Source organism: Vidua chalybeata, chromosome 8 (assembly GCF_026979565.1).
Source record: "Vidua chalybeata isolate OUT-0048 chromosome 8, bVidCha1 merged haplotype, whole genome shotgun sequence".
Taxonomy (NCBI): domain Eukaryota; kingdom Metazoa; phylum Chordata; class Aves; order Passeriformes; family Viduidae; genus Vidua; species Vidua chalybeata.
Window position 1 is genome coordinate 11,387,865 of NC_071537.1, and position 17,453 is coordinate 11,405,317.

The following is a 17,453-nucleotide window of genomic DNA, read 5'->3' on the forward strand; positions in this document are numbered from 1 at the left end:
CCTTGCATTAGAAACCACAGCAGAAAAGTGAGGGGAAAAACAGTAGAGAAATATTTTTAAATCAACAGAAAAAAAAATCCACAAATCTGATGGAAAAGAATTGAGAATATTTAGTTTTAGTACTTCTCAAGAAAGAGTTTTTCCTTATTTTTTAGATTTACAATATTAATCTTGAAACATCTCCTGAGTTCTGCAAAATTGTGTTTAACCACTTTTCTCTCCACCTGCAGAGTCATCAGGATTTTAACCTTTGAAAGACATTCCAACCCACTAATAGAGTGAACGCATGTGGCTGAGGCTGGTTTGTAGCCCACTGGCCTGTTGCAATGCAGAGAGATAGCAACACCTAAATTCCAGCCATCTCCTCATTTCAGCCCAGGAATATTAAAGGTGATTTAAGTCCTGTACTCAGATCCTAAGAAATGATAACAAACATTGTCATCTGCTGTCATTTCTGCCTCCTGTTAGCACACAAAGACTAGAACATCTTCCTAGACATACCCCCAATCTTCCGTACCCTCCTGCTGCGTCCTACAAGTCAATACTCTGCAGAATAAGGTTCATTTTTGACATCAACGCAAGAAAAATAGATAAAAAGTAACTCACCACTAAGTCAACCTCTTGCCCCAAAATTCCACCTCTTCATAGGGATATCCTCAGTTCAGTGTAGTAAAAAATTTCTAAAGAGCTTTTTCAATACTTTTTCTTCATTAACCTCCCTGTTCTAATCAGAAAACACCAACCCACCATGCAGAAATCTCCACTCTGAATTGGAAGCTGCCATTCTGCAGCACAAGAAAGAACCTTTCATAGTCATTAATGCAGGTCTGACCCTCCACTGCCCTCTCCAAAGAGCAGTCCCTAATCGCATACATCATGCTCAGCCAAAATTTACTACTCTTACACATCCTAAATAGCACTTCACTGCATCAGCTGAACTGCAAAAAGCATGACTTCCCCCTGGGAATAAAGCTACTGCAACCTGCCCCACTGTTGAGCTGAGGTTGTGCTGGGTATGGCAAGGCTGCTGTTATTTACCCACACAGAGATGGTGATAATTTCAGGATTCTTTTCCTCATTTTCACTAACAGATGTCACTAAGATCATTCTCAGAAGTGGGCAACAGTGACAGAGATTAATAGATGATAAACATCATTAAAATATTCATGACAGGCTCATAGTCTGGCCTGCTAATATTGTTTTCTGCTCCATCACAGGAAATGACACCATATATATATATGTAAAAAAAGGCTTGCAGTTATACATAGAGAAATATACTACTCTCTTTATAGAGAGCAGTGTCAGATTGAAATATGACAGACAACTGGAACACACTTGGAACCAAAGTGTGATTCAAGTGCTCACCAGGATCCCTGTTTGGCTGGCGTGTACATGTGTGTGTGTGCGCACATGGGCGTGCATGTGTGTGTGTGTGGTTCAGGTTTTCTTTTAAACATATCTTCTTTTACTAAACATTAAATTATTTCCCAAGAAATAAAAAGCTATGTACATTGTAATTATCTACAGTAGGCCTTCGGCATCCTCGCTATTCACATGCACAGGGTTCAGGCTGCATTCATAAACTCAGGCTTGCTCCTCACTGCTTGTGGTGCTGTCCCCTCCAGCCAGTCTGTAGTCCAAGGAACACTGACGTGTCTGTTTGCTCTGATTTTGTTTTTTTCCCTTTCTCAGCAGTCAGCAGTGCCAGAGGGTGACTGAAATTAAAAGCAATTAAAAGAGGCAAGAGCCTGCAAAAAGCTGAGACATGCATGTCATTGGAAAGCGAGGGATGTTGGCATGTTGCAGAGCCTGGTCCAACAACCCAGTCTGAACCCTCTGGCCGGATGAAGCAGCTGATTCATTACTTATTCTGAAAAGGGCTGAAAAGGGACAATTTACTTACAACATCTTGCCTAAGGTACACCTATCTGTTGGATTTGAATACTTAATTCCCATTCTGTATGTAACAGGAAGCAGGCATTCAAATCTCTTTGTACACTTGACTCATTCTTTGCTTTTTATTTCTAATCTGATGTGTATGAAGAACCTCTACTATTTATGAATGCAGCCCTGGTAAACACAAAAAGCCCACCCTATTCCCTCCCAAATGATAATAATGACATATAACTCTTTCTTTTTTCATAATAATAATAATAATAATAATAATTATAACAATAATAATTACAAATAAAAATTCAGAAATGCTGTAGACCAAGTGGATTCTCAGTATTAAACACTAGTGCAGTTGGGGATTTCCTTTGTGCTTTCACTGTTGGCAATTGTTGAGATGCTTCCTGTGGAGGAGAAAATGGAGAAGAGAATCAGTGCAGTGGCTTCAACAGTTTGGTCTATATTGCTTCTCACTCTTTAGGATCTGGTAATGTAAGTGTAAAGACAGAAAAGATGCTTAAACGTAACACATTATTTTATGCATTTGCAATAAGCAGGGAGCATGCAGAAAACTCAATTACTACAGCTCAGCTGACCAGCAGCAGACTCATTAAGCTATTAGGGACATATTTGCTTGTAATCACAGCACACCAATAGTGTGAGCCTGGCTCAGCTGATTCTTCTGAGAGTGCAGGGAATTTGGCACTCCTCCACAAGGGAGGCAGGGTCATGAGCAGGAATAGGTGTGAGCCACAGCTATTACTAACTTCTTTATACCTACTGCTGGAGCCAGGTTCCTACCATGGGGAAAGCTGAAAAGCTGTAAGAGAAACTCCATTATCCTGCTGCTGAGAGAGATTTACTCCCTATCCCAGTGCCCTAGGGCTCTACTTTTACCCAGGGCCACAGTCACTGCCTCTCCTAATACCCAGAAGAACAAAATCTTCACCCAGACTGTGGAACAGAACTCAGCTGAGGGTTGTCTCTTACCCATCACTCGTGTGTCCAGCTCTTTGTCCATCAGCTCCTCAGGGTCTGTGAACTCACTCAGGGTGATTTTGGGGGCATTTTCACTTTGGCTGACAGAGCCAATCATTTCCTGCTCCTTGTCATGCTGAACTTGGGCATAGATGTTAATCCAAGGGATTTTCCTGCACAGGAAAGGACAATGAGAGGTCATGGTTTGTAACACAGGGATTCTCAGCATGTCATTTACTAATGAGACAAAACTAAGCTGAGACCAATCCCAGAAATGCAGCACTGGCAGTGATGCAAAGTATGAGCTCTCAGAATCGTGGAAATACCACATGGATGTTCATCTCTGAAAGTGCCCTTAGCATCCACTAATTCCAGTAACAGCTAAGGTATTCCAAATCTCAGGCCATTGTCTTCATATCATGTGCACAAAGGCTCCCTCAGCTGCAAACTTCAGCATTCTGCCCTTTTAAATGAGAAATTGTGCACACAGTGGACACTCAGCTCAGAGAACAGCAATTAACTAAGTACAATTAGCTGCAATTGTCAACTCTCTCAGCATTTATTATATGATCAGTATTGCAATGGAAACCAAAAGTAAAAATCAATTTGGCACTAGTATCAACTGAGCAAAAAAATTGCTGGGCTTGTTACTGCTGACAGGCCCACACTGACTCAGAAGAAATTGCCACATCTGAAAGAGTTATAAAGAATTGCTCCTGCCTCAGAGTCAGAAAGGATTTGGACCTCATAACACCCATCCAAAGTCTATTTGTTACCATTCCATAGCAAAAACCAGTTTGTCATGCTATGGTTCATACAAGTTTGCAGGGACTTATTTTTCCTTGCTGCTCAGGAAGCCAAGGAAGTGAAGGGATTATTTCTTCCCCCTTCTCCCAAGCAAAGTTACCTTGGCCTGCTAGAATGATATCCTTGAGAGTCAAGGAGGTAGACAGATTATACAGGCCTAGACAGACAGGTAGTAATCCCTGGAGGAATGCAAGTTTAAATGAGAGACCTGAAAAGGAGTGTGTTAAGCATCATGGGGGTTGCCAGGATTATCTGCACTGCCTGTTGGAAGTTGACTGTCTTTCCTAATGCTCTTAGAAAGTCTTCCTGCCATGCAGTTCACACTGCTCCAATACGGAAATTTTGGAGAATATCTTGAGCTCCTTAAAGCGCACAGGAATGAGAGAGAAAGAAGATGTGTTCAAAAGAAGTAATATAAAATGCCATATCTTTATGCTGATCTATCTGCTATTGGATATGTCAGAGACTGAAAGCAGTGGAAATTGCCTCAGCTGTCATGAATTCAATAGGTCTATACTGATTTTACCCCAGTGAAGTTCTGGCCTCAATCAACTTGTGCTATTGGCTTGATTTAGCATTCTGTTCTTAACCAGCATCAAGCCAGGACATATTTGGGATGTTTAGCAGCAGACAACAAATCGCATTATCATCTCCCTTTATCCTGCCTTCTAATGTTTAAAAATATGCCATAAATGCCACCAGAAGATACAGGAACTACACAGGAAATGAGTGAGAACTAATGCATTCCCATAGGATTTAAGTGCCCAGAATTTGTCAAGAACTGCATAGAGACATGAGAACATGCCTGGAGATAGTGGAAGACAGTTCTACTTCCAAACAATGCAATAGCAGAGCAGTGATCGTCTCTGAACTTTGCGTGGAAAGGTGAGAAAAGCTCTTTAGAATTGTGAGGCAGAGAGCCAAGGTACTTCACATAGACACAGGTGGCCACAACCACATCACTCTGAGCACACACAAGCACAAAGTCCTGCACTACTGTCCCAGGACACACACATGGACTGCCCTACAGCCCCACCACTGCTCAGCACTCATACACACACAGTATTGACTGATATATGCTCAGTCTTCCAGAAAAGAAGCAACCTTTTTACAGATTATTTCCATACTTTTCCCCCTCTTCCTTTCTTTTCCACTGGGACCTCCTCAATAAGCATCTTTCTGACAGCAGTGTTTAACATGCCTGCTGAGTCTATAAATTGATGGACTCGTAATAAGGAGTCTGTGTGCAAACCAGCAAAGCACCAAATCTATGAATTTATAGAATTAAAAAATCATGTCAGCCTATGCTCTCTCATAACCTTTCCCTGTAAGCAGAAGTTCTGTATTCAGGCTGGGACCACCATTAATCAGAGAAGTACACTTGACTAATGGACCTCTGCATCATTCAGAGCCACAGGAAGGCTTTTGGGTTTGCTCCCCTTTTTCCATTAAGAATCATTGCATGCTCTCACTTCTGCTCCAGTGAGCCAGGGGTTTTAGACAGAACTGAAAAGTTACTTGTGTATATGACTCATCCTAAACTTTGTCAGTTTGATCTGGGTTTATCCCCTTTGGACAGAGAGATAAGAGGGGACAGCCAGTTAATAAGCTTTTGGACTAAGCAAAACTGATCCTTTGACCACCTTCCTCCTCACTCCCAATTTGTCATACAATCAACTTTCCGACAGATTTTAACAAGGCAGGGTCTCCATAGCCCTAGAGCATAATAGAAGGCTGATGGCTGCTATACTCAAAGCTCAGGGTGCTTAAGTAGTACAAGAGTCAGTTTTATGAGCTGTAGTAGCAGAAAATGACCCAAAGAGTGCCAGAGCAAAGTGCATTAACAAGCTCCTCACTGTTCTCTGTTCTCTGGCAGCTGGAATATAAAGACCCTTCTTTAACTGCTAGTGGTAACCACAGCAGTGCTAACTGCTGACCACAGGGCCAAGGAGATCAGGCCAAACCTAGAAAACCATCTCACCAAGACACAAGGGAAAGCATGTCTTACACAGGGTTGTACCTACAGCTTGTCACATTTCCCAGGAAGATTTCTTTGCCTTCCTCATCCTTCATCTGGGTGTGAGAGTAATCATCAACTGCCTCCCCAGCACACTGTTAAATCAATGCCTTAAACAAATCCCATTCCCTTGAGAAGCTGTAGTCACCTCACAGAAGCAGAGAGGGGATTTCAGGCTGCAAAAGGAGGTCATGCTGAATGCTTTGAAGTCTGTGTCTGAGCAGAGTCACACAAATGCTTTCCCTGGAAATTGTCCTGGGCCACTGAAGTCAGTGGGAGCTTGATAACAGCAGTGTGCACAGGGTCAAGCACTACAAGAGTGCCATTCACTGATTAGGACAATGGTTAACGCAAGATGCTAGCAAGGAGGGAAACTTTAAACCTGCAGATTAGGATAGATGCCTTATCATATAATTTAATTTTGAATATTGTTTGTGTCCTACTAACATCCTTAGAGAACACTACCCTTATCCTGGGGAGCAGAAAAGCTGGAGAAGGTAACAATTAGCTGGAATCCAGAATCCAGATAGGAAAAGCTCTAGTTTTTTATTTAGAGGAACTACTATGTCCAGAAAGTTTTATTTATTTAAGTCAGACTCAGTTTATGTTTCCAACACAATATTTGGCCACTGGTCAGGATCTAGGCACACAGACTATTTCATACTGTAAGTACTGTACTGAATGCAAAGTTCCTCCTAAGGAGCTCCATCTGCCTAAAACATATCTTCATAAAGCAGACCTTCAGCAAACAGGCCATTCTTATCACATATTTTGTTTCACAGCTTGCAGCAGCCAAGTGTCATGGACCAGACCCGGTCCTGCCTGCTGTCTGGAAGCCAAAGGTTTATATTAACATCTGTCAAGGTAAATCTCAGCACATATTCCCAAAGGCATTTTGGTGCTTTACACAAATTTTTCTGGCTTTGAGTCTCCCACCTTTAACATAAACACACCTGTTCCTCTGCAAGATTAACCTATTCACTTTACAAGATACAAATGAGATGCTGCTGCACTAAGGCAGCTGGGCAGGTGGGTAGAGACTGTGTGAAGTCATCCATCATGTGGTTTTTGACTGAGCTTGCTTTGTGTATCTCAGTACTCAGTGAGCACAAGGGTTCCCATTTCTGGTCTGTGATTTAAATACATCTGCTGAAGCAGAAGATGATTTCTGAGCTCTTGGTGAAGTTTTAGAGCACCATTTTGTGGTGAAATAGCAGTAGATGGTTTCCTCTGTAAGTATCAGAAATAGGGAGCTACATTCATCGAAGACGGATGCCCAGCACAGCTCACTCTTCATTTGCAATTCAGGCACCTCTGCCTAGGATTCCTGTAAACCATCCAGAGTCTCTTCCTCCCATCCCAAAGTTCTTCAACTTACCTCTTGAATTTGTAGATTAAAAAAACAGCCAAGCCCACAAATACCACTGACAGCAACATCAGCATTGCTGAACTGCTGTGACTCGAGCTGGAATCCACAAGAGGTGCTGCAGGAGGAAAGGCAAAGCATTACTCTTGAGGGATATTACAAGGAAACACATTAAGTACCAAGAGTTGAGCTCAACTCTGTCACATCTGCTTTATCACTACTGCATGGTGCATGCTGGTTTTGGCAAGACCAATCAGTAGGAAACAAATTGGTTCTCTTGTCCTTCAAAAGTCAAGGCTCTTTTTCAAGACAGTGCAGTCTAACATCCCTGAGTGGAAAAGCACAGCAAGCCACGCTCAGCTGAATGCCCAATCACTTCTGTATTAACAGTCTGGGCTATTACTTTTCAGGTTTTTCCAGGTACTAGAGTGGAAATGAATTTTATGAAGCATGGCTTAATAAATATCATTCCCCTTCAGAGAAGATACCTTAGAGCATCAATGAACAGCACGACTCCCATCTTCCAAGGATATTCATCTATCTCACATGTGACAGGGATCTACTCTTGTGACAAGCCTCAAGGTCCATCCTTGTACAGGACCTTAGAGACTTTTAAATTGAGTCAGTTTCATAATGTGGAGGAGCCCAAAGCAATAATCCTGGACTCAATCACACAACACATTATAATATTTTGGAGATTTTTATCCTTGACATTTTGGCTGGCTAAATACAGTATATTCCTATACCTTGTTTATGCAGCTATTCCAAGAGCTCATCAGAGCACACCATCTTAATGGCCTGAGCACTGTGTTGAGATCAAGTGTCTGATGAGAAGTCTCTAATGATGCACAAATGATTATAAGTAGCAGCTGAGTGTTTCTCATTTTGCATAAATATTTGGCTTTGGTGTTTTACTATTCTCTATTCTTTTTCCATCACCCTGCAGATAGGGACAAAGTCATGCAAATAGAGTCAGTTCTGATTTCACTGTCAAATTTCCACACCTAACAGTCTGATCCTGCCAGTATTCTGCTGCTAATACTTCTGTCCCTTTTGTGGGAAAGACTGTCATTTCACCCAAGTCAAAACACTATCAAAATGTTCATGAATGAAATGCAGCACCTGCACTGGAGGGGGGGCAAGAATAGCTGCAAAACATAATTTAAATGCAGTGCCTTGCTAGAACCAAGCCAGATTCTTGAGAATTCCAGCCACCTGGAGACCTCAGACATTTTATCACATTCCCAATTTTGCAAATTAATCAATTTCAGGTTACTCCTATTAGCATCTCACTCGCATTCAAAAGGAGCAGTTAGAGAGTGAAGGTTAAAAGGCATTACCTGTAGGAAAGGTCATGAGCCATGATTTAGCCCAGCTCCTGGCTCTCTGACAAGAAGCTGAAGTGTATTATTGTGGGGTATGAATCCCAATCTTTCAGAGAGGCTATCAGCAAGGGCACTTGCACAAGATCCCACATTTCAGACAATTGCAAGGATAGTCACAAACAGTAAGGGCAAAAATAAATCTATCACCTTCTTTGTAACCATCACTGTTTCATCAATAGCTGAGACCTTCACACTAGGCTGGTTTAAAGTAAAGGCATTGACAAAGCTTAAGTGGAGTCTTTGTTACTTTGTACAAAAATGGAGATAGGTAGTTTAAGTTCTATTTTTTGAAATTTAAGTTCTAATTTTTGGAAGTCAGTATTCAGGCACATATTCCCTGTAAGAGGCCTCAATTTTTTCCTGAGTGCTTTGCCCCTTTAAAGCTTCCTAGCTAGTCATAACAGTAACAAACCCTTTGCTATAAGGATTTGATCCAACGTCCATGAAACTTAGTAATATCCCACTGAATTCCACAGGTGCTCAATAAGGGCTTAATAGAACACCATTCACCTGGTTTTCTAAAACACTTGAAAAACACCAATGCACTTGTTAATTAAGCCACAGGGAACTTTTACAAGGTACTTTTTATACTTGTACAAACTGGAGCATGAAGATACCCCTGATGGGTTGGTTTTTACACTTTCTGCTTCTACCAAAATGTCTCAGTTGGCACATAGCCCAGTGCCACATGCCAAACTGTGAGTGCTCTGATGTAGACTGATTCTCCTGGAGTTGTCTGAAGCTTCAGGAGAACCACAGCTGTGCCTTTGACTACACACTCACCTAATGTTAACTGAGTAACATACACAACCACTTCAACGCCAGGCTTCAGTTCAAACTGGACCAGGTTCTGGTTGAGAGCATTAAAAAGGATTTCTACCACCTGATGAAATAAGAAGAGATACAGCAGTTAAACTACAGAAGATTGCAAAGTCTGGAGAACATTCAGGAATACACAAAGCCCGTTAATAGTGGCTGACATCTCTTACTGGCTTCAGCAGGGCCTGAGGAAGTGGAGAGAAATGCACACATGCTTTTGGAGGAACTGGGTGTCATTGCATGTAACTCTCCCTTACAGAACTTATGAGACTCTCATTGTATGTTATTATAGCTCTCCTGGGAAGCAAACCTAGAAGGTTTGCAATTTTGGTTTTCTTTTTTGGGGGCTATGAGAAGAGTGAAAATAGCTAAGGACCTTTTCACCTTCCATAATATCCTTTGAGTTTGATCAAAAGTGTTTGGAAATCACTGACATATTGGCCTTTCATTGGTGGATAATGAAACTAAATTAGGCAGTCCAGACCTACATTTCTTTCTTCCCAATGATTCTGTCATGTCGCTTCTATTTAAATAGGCTGTTGGGGAGGAGATAATCCAGTTTAGGTCAATGGAAAATTTGCCATATTTGTCCTTCACTTAGAAAAGGGACCTTGGACTGGATATACTGGAATTGCTGAGCTGGGAGATCAGCAACACAGCTCTGATGTGTATGGTTGTCCCAGAGCACATACTCAGCACATCACCTCAGAGCCTCAGTTTGTTAATGCCTGATCTCCATAGAGTAGTTCTGATGGACAGGGCACAGTTAATGAGTAGTTCTAATGACCCACTCTTCAGGCAGAGCTCCTCAAGCAGAAGGCAACAACAATTGGCAAAGTACAACTGAATAGACTGTCAACTAAAATTAGAGCACTAGAGCTTTGAGCCTCATAGTCAATTAGTCAGAAATCTAATTGAGATGTCAGCATAACACTGATACATGAAATATTGACACAACAGCTTGTTCAGAAGGAGTTTTAATACGTGTAGATCCTACAGGACAGGAATTCTGTCATAGGACAGGACAGAAATTACTCCAAGACCATCCCTCCAAAAAGCCTTTCAAACCTTCCCACCTCAATGCACCTTTCCTACACATTGACCACTATAAATTTAAGAGACCAGCTTTGATAACTTTCTAGGACAAAGGAACTACTCTGCAGGGACTCACTTTACTCAGTGGGTGACAAGAAATTGCACTGAATTCACCAGTCCTTTGAATAATTTAATGTTTGATCCAAACTTACAAGAGTTACTTGGCAATGGGCTCACACACAGTTTGCACACTGTAAAAATACTGCATACAAGAACATTAGCTAGAGCCAAGCAGCCTTTCCAACAGTACTTCACTCCTTTGCCTTTATAGACCTGATTTAATCACTGGGTAATTCTAACATGAAAATTCCAGCAGCCTAGTGCTGTTGTTCTTCCCTTGCCTGCATATCACTGTTGCTATACATCACTGTAATTACCTATTTATCTAAATGGATGGATATTGTAACTTCCAAATATAGTTTGCACAGGCCGTTCACTGCTGCAGAAAAAAAAAAAAAAAAAAAAAAGAGGTCTTGTTGTGGTGATCTATGAGCTGAAGAGTCTGATTTATTTTTAGTAAACCTCAGTATATTATCTTGCTGCTTTGGCCTCCCTTTATTAGCATTCCTCCAGGGAGTAGAGGGAGTACATATTCAAGGTTCCTTTGGCCGTAACTACTGTAAAAAGGACACTCCACTGATTTAGGAAGAATTTCTGCTAGTGGTAGACTGTAACATATCGCAGCAAGGTATCAGAAAATCCTGGTTTTTCTCTGAAAATAATTTTCTTTAATGCCATAAACTATACTGCCACAGTCCCAGATGCATCCATTTCCACCACACTTATTCTAAGTACTTCCAATGCTGTGCAGCTTCAGGGGCCCATCTGCAAACAATACGACAGGAATAAATGTTCCATGAATCCTTCTTTCCTTACTTGATCCAGATCAGCCTCACTGCTTTTCCTCCTCTCTGTTGTGTTTTTGTGGGGCAGTATGAAGAGTTCAGCAGAAGTTGGCAGCCCAGGGAACACAGCTACCAGGATCTGTTCATCAGGGATACCAGTCACCTAGAAGAAAAGTAAAAATAGGTCTGTATCTGCTATTTTGTTACTTATGTTTCCATTGACTTTCAGAAATGGTGTTCCCATCAAATTGTTATTTGTTTCACTGTAGGTGTTGTGGTCTTCATGAGCTGTTCTGCCTATTTGGTAGGTCAGAAACTGAGCTTCTGCTAAAGATGCACTTTACTTCCTTTCTAGAAGTGAATGTAGGCTTGACAACACTCCTGGGCTCAAAGATCTCAACCTGAAGTCCAATCCTAGCATGTCTCCAGGTCTGAATGCTCCATGTAGTCCTCCTTGCTACAAAAGAATAACTGACCCAAAATCAGATCCAGAGAGTTTGTCTCAGAGCAACTACTGGTAAATGTGCAACTAACAGGGACAATATGAAGAAAAGTGCCTGCAATCACCTTGTGCTGTCAGGTTACAGGGATCCACCCTGGCCATACATGAATAGCAATGTCCCCAGAGGGAGACTTTACTCCTGGGGCTGACCAGGAGGGCTGTGGTAGGAATGGCTCAGATTGCTGAACCAAGGCTCTGGCAGCTGCCTTCAGCAAGACCTGCCCATCAGGCTTCATTAGCTCCATTAGCTCTCTGGTCCTATCCCACCTCACTCCAGAGCTGAAATGTACCATTGGGGCAGCCCATTCCTGGTGGCATACACAAGCAAGCACTTCTACCAGATTTCTACTGTTCTGTAACCATTCACAGTTACAAGCTAATTAATTATTTTTGTCCTGCAAGCTTGACTCTTTTACTATAGTAGAAGGGAAAAACAGTTTAAAGAAAATAAACTTAGCATTTTTTTCAGGATGGAAAAATAACCAAGGAAACTCTTACAACCTGTGAATTTTGAGTGGGCCGCAGATGAGAAAAGCTGAGCAGGAATGTACTTTCCCAGTTAAAATAATCAGCCTCCATTTCTAAGAACAGCTGTAGCTAAAGCAAAAAAAAAAAAAGCCCCAACAAGATACATTTTTGGCAAAATGCCAAACCCACAAAAGCTTGTCTAAATCTAGCTCCTAATTTCACACAAAACTAAAGTCCCTGACTATTTGACATCAAAAGTTATTCTGTCCCTTTTCCTGAAAGAATATGAGTACTAGTTTACATATTCGAATTAATCCCAAAGGAAGATTCAGTATCTTCCAACTACAGAAGTTTCTCTTTATCCTGTATTTTAAAGGTAAGTTTACTTTCCTTCTGAATCCTCATGTTTTGCCCCAGTTGGAAAGGGAGTAGAGCTTCAAAATGTTCACCAGTTGCTGCACTTAGCTGCATATGAAACTCCTGACTATCAGGAAGAGATAAAAATATCTTCCTCATGTATCCAGAATACTACAATGTCTGTCTTCTGGGATGAAGTGGATCAGCTGTTTAACAACACACACTAACACTAACCAAATATTTGGACTAGAGAACAGTACATACTGTCATATCAACTTGGAAAAATAAGGATAATGATGATAGTATTACAATCAAGAATTTGCAAAATCCTCAGGGATATTAAAAGCTGGAAAGCACACAGAAATATTAATAAAAGTAATTGTAATATTTCCACAAAATCAGCAACACAGATTGGCTCTGTAAAAAGATCCAGCATATTAAGAAGCTTTTTATTGATTTTTAACGAGTGTCATCACTGCTGTGCTTACCCATTCTTTTAAGCTAGCATGTCAAAAAAGTGCATGTTTTAACAGCCTAGTCAATGTTTGTATAGACAAGGAAACAGATGCTCACCTGTGCTAGTGCTCTCTTGATGACTTTGCCAACATCTTGTCTCCATTCAGGGATGTCAGGGTTATGGTAGTCCAAGTTGGGAGAAAATGACAGGAGCTGAGATTGGAAATACTCTAGAATAGAAATATATTTATGAGATTACATGGGCAGTGTTTAGGGTACAGACTTCAAGCAAGAGAGTGAGGAAGGGCTGAAGGAAGAAAAAGGCTGGCTAACACTAAGCAGGACAGAGAGCTTGCAAGGAAAGAATGTTTGTAATGGTACTTATAAATGACCTTTTGACCTATTGCCAATTTCTTTCTTTCCCCAGGGAAACAGAACCAAGAATGAGAGAGGTGAGAGGATGCCTTTGTGATGCCTCTGGGCTTTGTAATTTTGCCACTCAACTTCAGATTCTGCTCACAAGAAGGTTGACCAGGAAATAAGGCAGCACCTGGCTGAAATTTGGGAGTCCTGTCTGTACAATTGCAGAGCAAACAATTGCTGTAAATTATGTTCTCTGTTTATCCTCCTGCAGGGAAACCAGGAGTGGTTAATTCCCCAGCAAAGGAGAACCCAGTGGTGCTAATGACTGGCTCATCAAGCAATGGCTATTGACAAAACACCTGGAAGTTCTGTCCTGACTAAATGATTGCTGGGAGGAAGACAAGCTTCCTAGATTTAAAATACAGAACGATTTAATTTTTTCTCCAGATTTCTCCAATTTCTCCCTGCTTATCTGACCAAAGACCAAGTCTGGAGTCCTTATGGCAGCTGTGCACAATGGATTTGGGCCAGTGGGAGTCAAAGATTCAGGATGGGAACCACACTCTTATGAAAGTTCTCAGTGTAAAAGATTCTCCTTTCTGATTTTGGAGATGTTCTGTGCCTCACCTTGAAGCAACTGATCTCCAGACACTTCAAATAAGTACCATTAATCATTTGTAAGAAGGCACTAGTTTTAGATCAAGATAAACCTGCCAGAGTATAAATGAGGAAATCCACAGAAAAGCACGGATGTGCCAGCACACCATTTATGTGGCATCTTTTTTAATAACTGTTCTTTCTTTTTAGATGGTGTGATATATTTTTAAATAAATCAAGTATCAAAGAGCACAGGGAAAGTCTCTCAGGTCCTGAAGGTTTAACCCAGAGTCAGATATTTGACTTTTGACCCCTTAGGACCATGTCAATTTTTTTTTTTTTTTGAGCAAATTCTTTTCTGTTAATCTCAAATTAAGAATATACGTGATTAAATCTCCTCCACTGATAACACCAGAAATCCATGCCTAGATTACTGCCTAGACCCATAATCATTTGACTCAGGACACAGATTAGGATACAAGTTTATCAGAGGACAAGTTTACTAAAGGCATCGCTCGTTTATGTACTCAGACTTGAACTCATCACCAGACTGAGGGGCTGGAAGGACTCCTTCCTTAGGTCAGGTCAGTCTGCAGCACAGCACTGGATAGGACTATTTGCACTGGACCCAAATAGGTTAATTTCTCTTTGTGATAGAACCCAAAACTTTGGATCTTCTAAACAGAATGGCAAAATTTCTTCCAAAGTGTTTAAAAACAGAGTGAGGAGCTCTCTTTGGGACCTGCTGGGTCTAAAGATCAAGATCACCTGTGGGTATCACTCAAACATATTTGATTAAGGTTTACTCCAGAAACTAGTGGAAGGATAGAAATTTCCAAGAAGTAAACACTGCATTTTACAGTGCTCAAAATTATGAAGTAGAAGGTTCCTAATAATTTATGATAGCAAGTCCAGTTATTACTAAATCACATTAACAAATTATGAAAAACCATTGCATTTCATGGTCAGACAATCAATAAATATCTATATAGCTGCTGTTAAATCTGAGTATACAGTGGGACATTTATTTGTATTTAATTACCGAAATAAGACACACACAGTGCAGCTACACAGTGCTGGGCTTCAAAGAAGCCCAAGTTATTTGAAACCCAGATTTCTCAATAAAACTTGAAGTCCAAAGAAAAGCTTGCTCTCAAACGCTGAATGCCAAAAACTGGATAAGGAAAATAAAGACTGGCCCAGGGTGGAAATTATTCTAGAAGTCCTGGTCAAAGCTGCTGAGAGAGCCCTTTCACCCAGGATTTATCAAGCCCCAAACAGGGTAAGCTCTATTGTCTGCCAAAGGGTGCTTTTTTGAAGCCCACAAGATGCAGATATGGCAAGAACATACCAAAACCATTGACAAGCTGTGACATGGAAGATGGGCAGTGATACCAACAACAGAGTCATTTCTGTCCTCTTTTCCAGACCCCTCCTTACCCCTGTCATTTGTACAGTCACTGATAGAGACACCAGTTGCATTCAGATCACCTTAATCATGCACTGTGACTATTTCTTTCCACAGCTGGGAAGATGAAGGAAGGCAGACTAGTTCAAGTGTTTTTTATTTCTGGGAGTTCCCTGTCTGTGTGTACAGACAGATCAACAGACACAGAAGACACCAGCCATCTTATTAATGCTGAGATTATAATTTTCATTAGCTGCCTCATTCTATTCACGTCTGTATTTTGTCATCATGACACATCTGAGCTACTCTCTCATCAGAGGTTTGTCTTCACAGGTTCCTCCAGGCATTATCAAGTTCCTAGAGTTCATTCTGGATCAGCAATGACTGTCTGCCCTTCACCCCCCAAGATGTGACAGCAAAAGGCTGAGGGTACCATGCACTGCGATCTCCTTGGTGTCCTGGATGAGGGTGTTGCCCCCAGCAACCTGCACGGTGACAGTGTTCATCCCCTCCACGGTGAACATGTACGAGATGCTGCTCTCCAAGGTGATGAGGGGCTGTAGGAGGCAAACACAAATGACAAAATCAGGGTGAGATTAACTCAGGATCACAACATGCACCTGATTTATCCACCAGGCAACAACGGCATTGCTCCTTGATACAGGGGTGGTGCTGCCAGTTTGCATGTCCTGCTAAGGCCTAAACACCATCCTGTGAGCAGTGTCCCACAGGCAGAGGTTTCTCTCATTTCAGTAAACGTTTCCTGAAATATTATTCCATTGAACTGCAACCCACTGTTGTATGGACTCCTCAGCAGACTGCAGTCAGCAACTGCAGAATTAGTGCAGTAGAATGCAGCGCTGTACACACACAGCCAGCTCAGCTGCTTTATTTGTTGTACAAAACCCAACCTCAAATTGAAAATAAACCAAAGATGCAGATGCTTCTTCAAACAATCCATATTGTTCAGATTCAGGGCCAGCCTTTGCTTTTATGAGCACAAATCCATTTATCTCTCACAGAGCAACACTGCTCAGGTCAGAGTGAGGACATCCAGCATTGTCCTGTCCATGCTGTGAGTCTGTAAGCAAGCTGCAGCCACGAGCTGGCAAGCTGTGCTAACCAGGCTGAAAGCATGGCATAATTCCTGCTGACAATGCTGACTGAATGTGGCTGTGGAAGGGATCCACGCTGGAGCAGCCCATGGGAAGGGCCCACATTGAAGAAATCAATGGAAAACTCTCTCCCATGGAAGGGACTCCCTCCCAAAAGCAGGAGAAGAGTGGGAAGTGTCTTCCCCCTGAGGAGGAAGCATTGGAAGAGACAACATGTGATTAACTGATCACAGCCCCCATTCCCTGTCTCCCTGCACTGCTGACAAAGGAGGAGGCAGAGAATTCAGGAGTGAAATTGAGCCTGTGGAGAAAGGAGAGATGTGGGACGATGTCTTAAGATTTGGTTTTATTTCTCATTATATTACTCTGATTTGATTTAAAATAAATTACACTAATATCCTAAAGTCAAGGCTGTTTTGTTTTTTAAAAATAATTAGTGGTATCTCTCTGTCATTACTGTGACCTGATTTTGTTATATTTTATGTATCCTGCCCATGTGAGGAGGGGAGTGATAGACTGCCTTTAGTGGGCAGCTGGTGTCTAAAGAGGGTCAACCCACCACAACTGAAAATCAAAGGTCCAGTCTCCACAGTGCCACTGATCTGACAGCTGGTCTACAGAAATAACTCTTTATTTAGAGAAACTACAAAAATGGGAATAGTGATACTAATTTCCATTGCAAAAGCACACAGAAGTCTAAGAGAACAGATAAAGCCATTGTACCATTGCTGTTGTCCCTTCATTACACTGCCAGTTGGTTTTCAGAGGAAAACTTCTAAATTTTCGCCTTCCAGCTCTCACACTTTATCTCATCATGCTGCCAGCCTGACTGCACTTCACAACAGTGGTCACAAATGCCATTTTCATAGACAAATCAAAATTTCCACCTGCACAGGACAGACTGGCAAACACATTTCTCTCTCTCTAGAGCAGCACCTTCCTTAGACCCCCTCATCCATGAGCTGAAAAAGCAGTAAAAAACTAA

At 41.5% G+C, this 17,453-nt stretch overlaps 1 protein-coding gene across 1 annotated transcript in view; it reads right to left on the minus strand.

Moving 5' to 3' along the window:
* Window positions 1-2,211: 2,211 nt before the first annotated feature.
* The window catches only part of SORCS3 (sortilin related VPS10 domain containing receptor 3), a 264,974-nt gene continuing 249,732 nt past the window's right edge, over window positions 2,212-17,453 (minus strand). Inside the window, exons 21-27 of the mRNA XM_053949043.1 lie at window positions 15,787-15,910; window positions 13,103-13,215; window positions 11,234-11,365; window positions 9,227-9,326; window positions 7,071-7,176; window positions 2,881-3,041; window positions 2,212-2,294 (exon numbers count right to left, since the gene is read on the minus strand). Coding sequence (XP_053805018.1) covers window positions 2,230-2,294; window positions 2,881-3,041; window positions 7,071-7,176; window positions 9,227-9,326; window positions 11,234-11,365; window positions 13,103-13,215; window positions 15,787-15,910 — 801 coding nt within the window. The 3' untranslated portion in view covers window positions 2,212-2,229. The remainder of the gene's footprint in view (window positions 2,295-2,880; window positions 3,042-7,070; window positions 7,177-9,226; window positions 9,327-11,233; window positions 11,366-13,102; window positions 13,216-15,786; window positions 15,911-17,453) is intronic.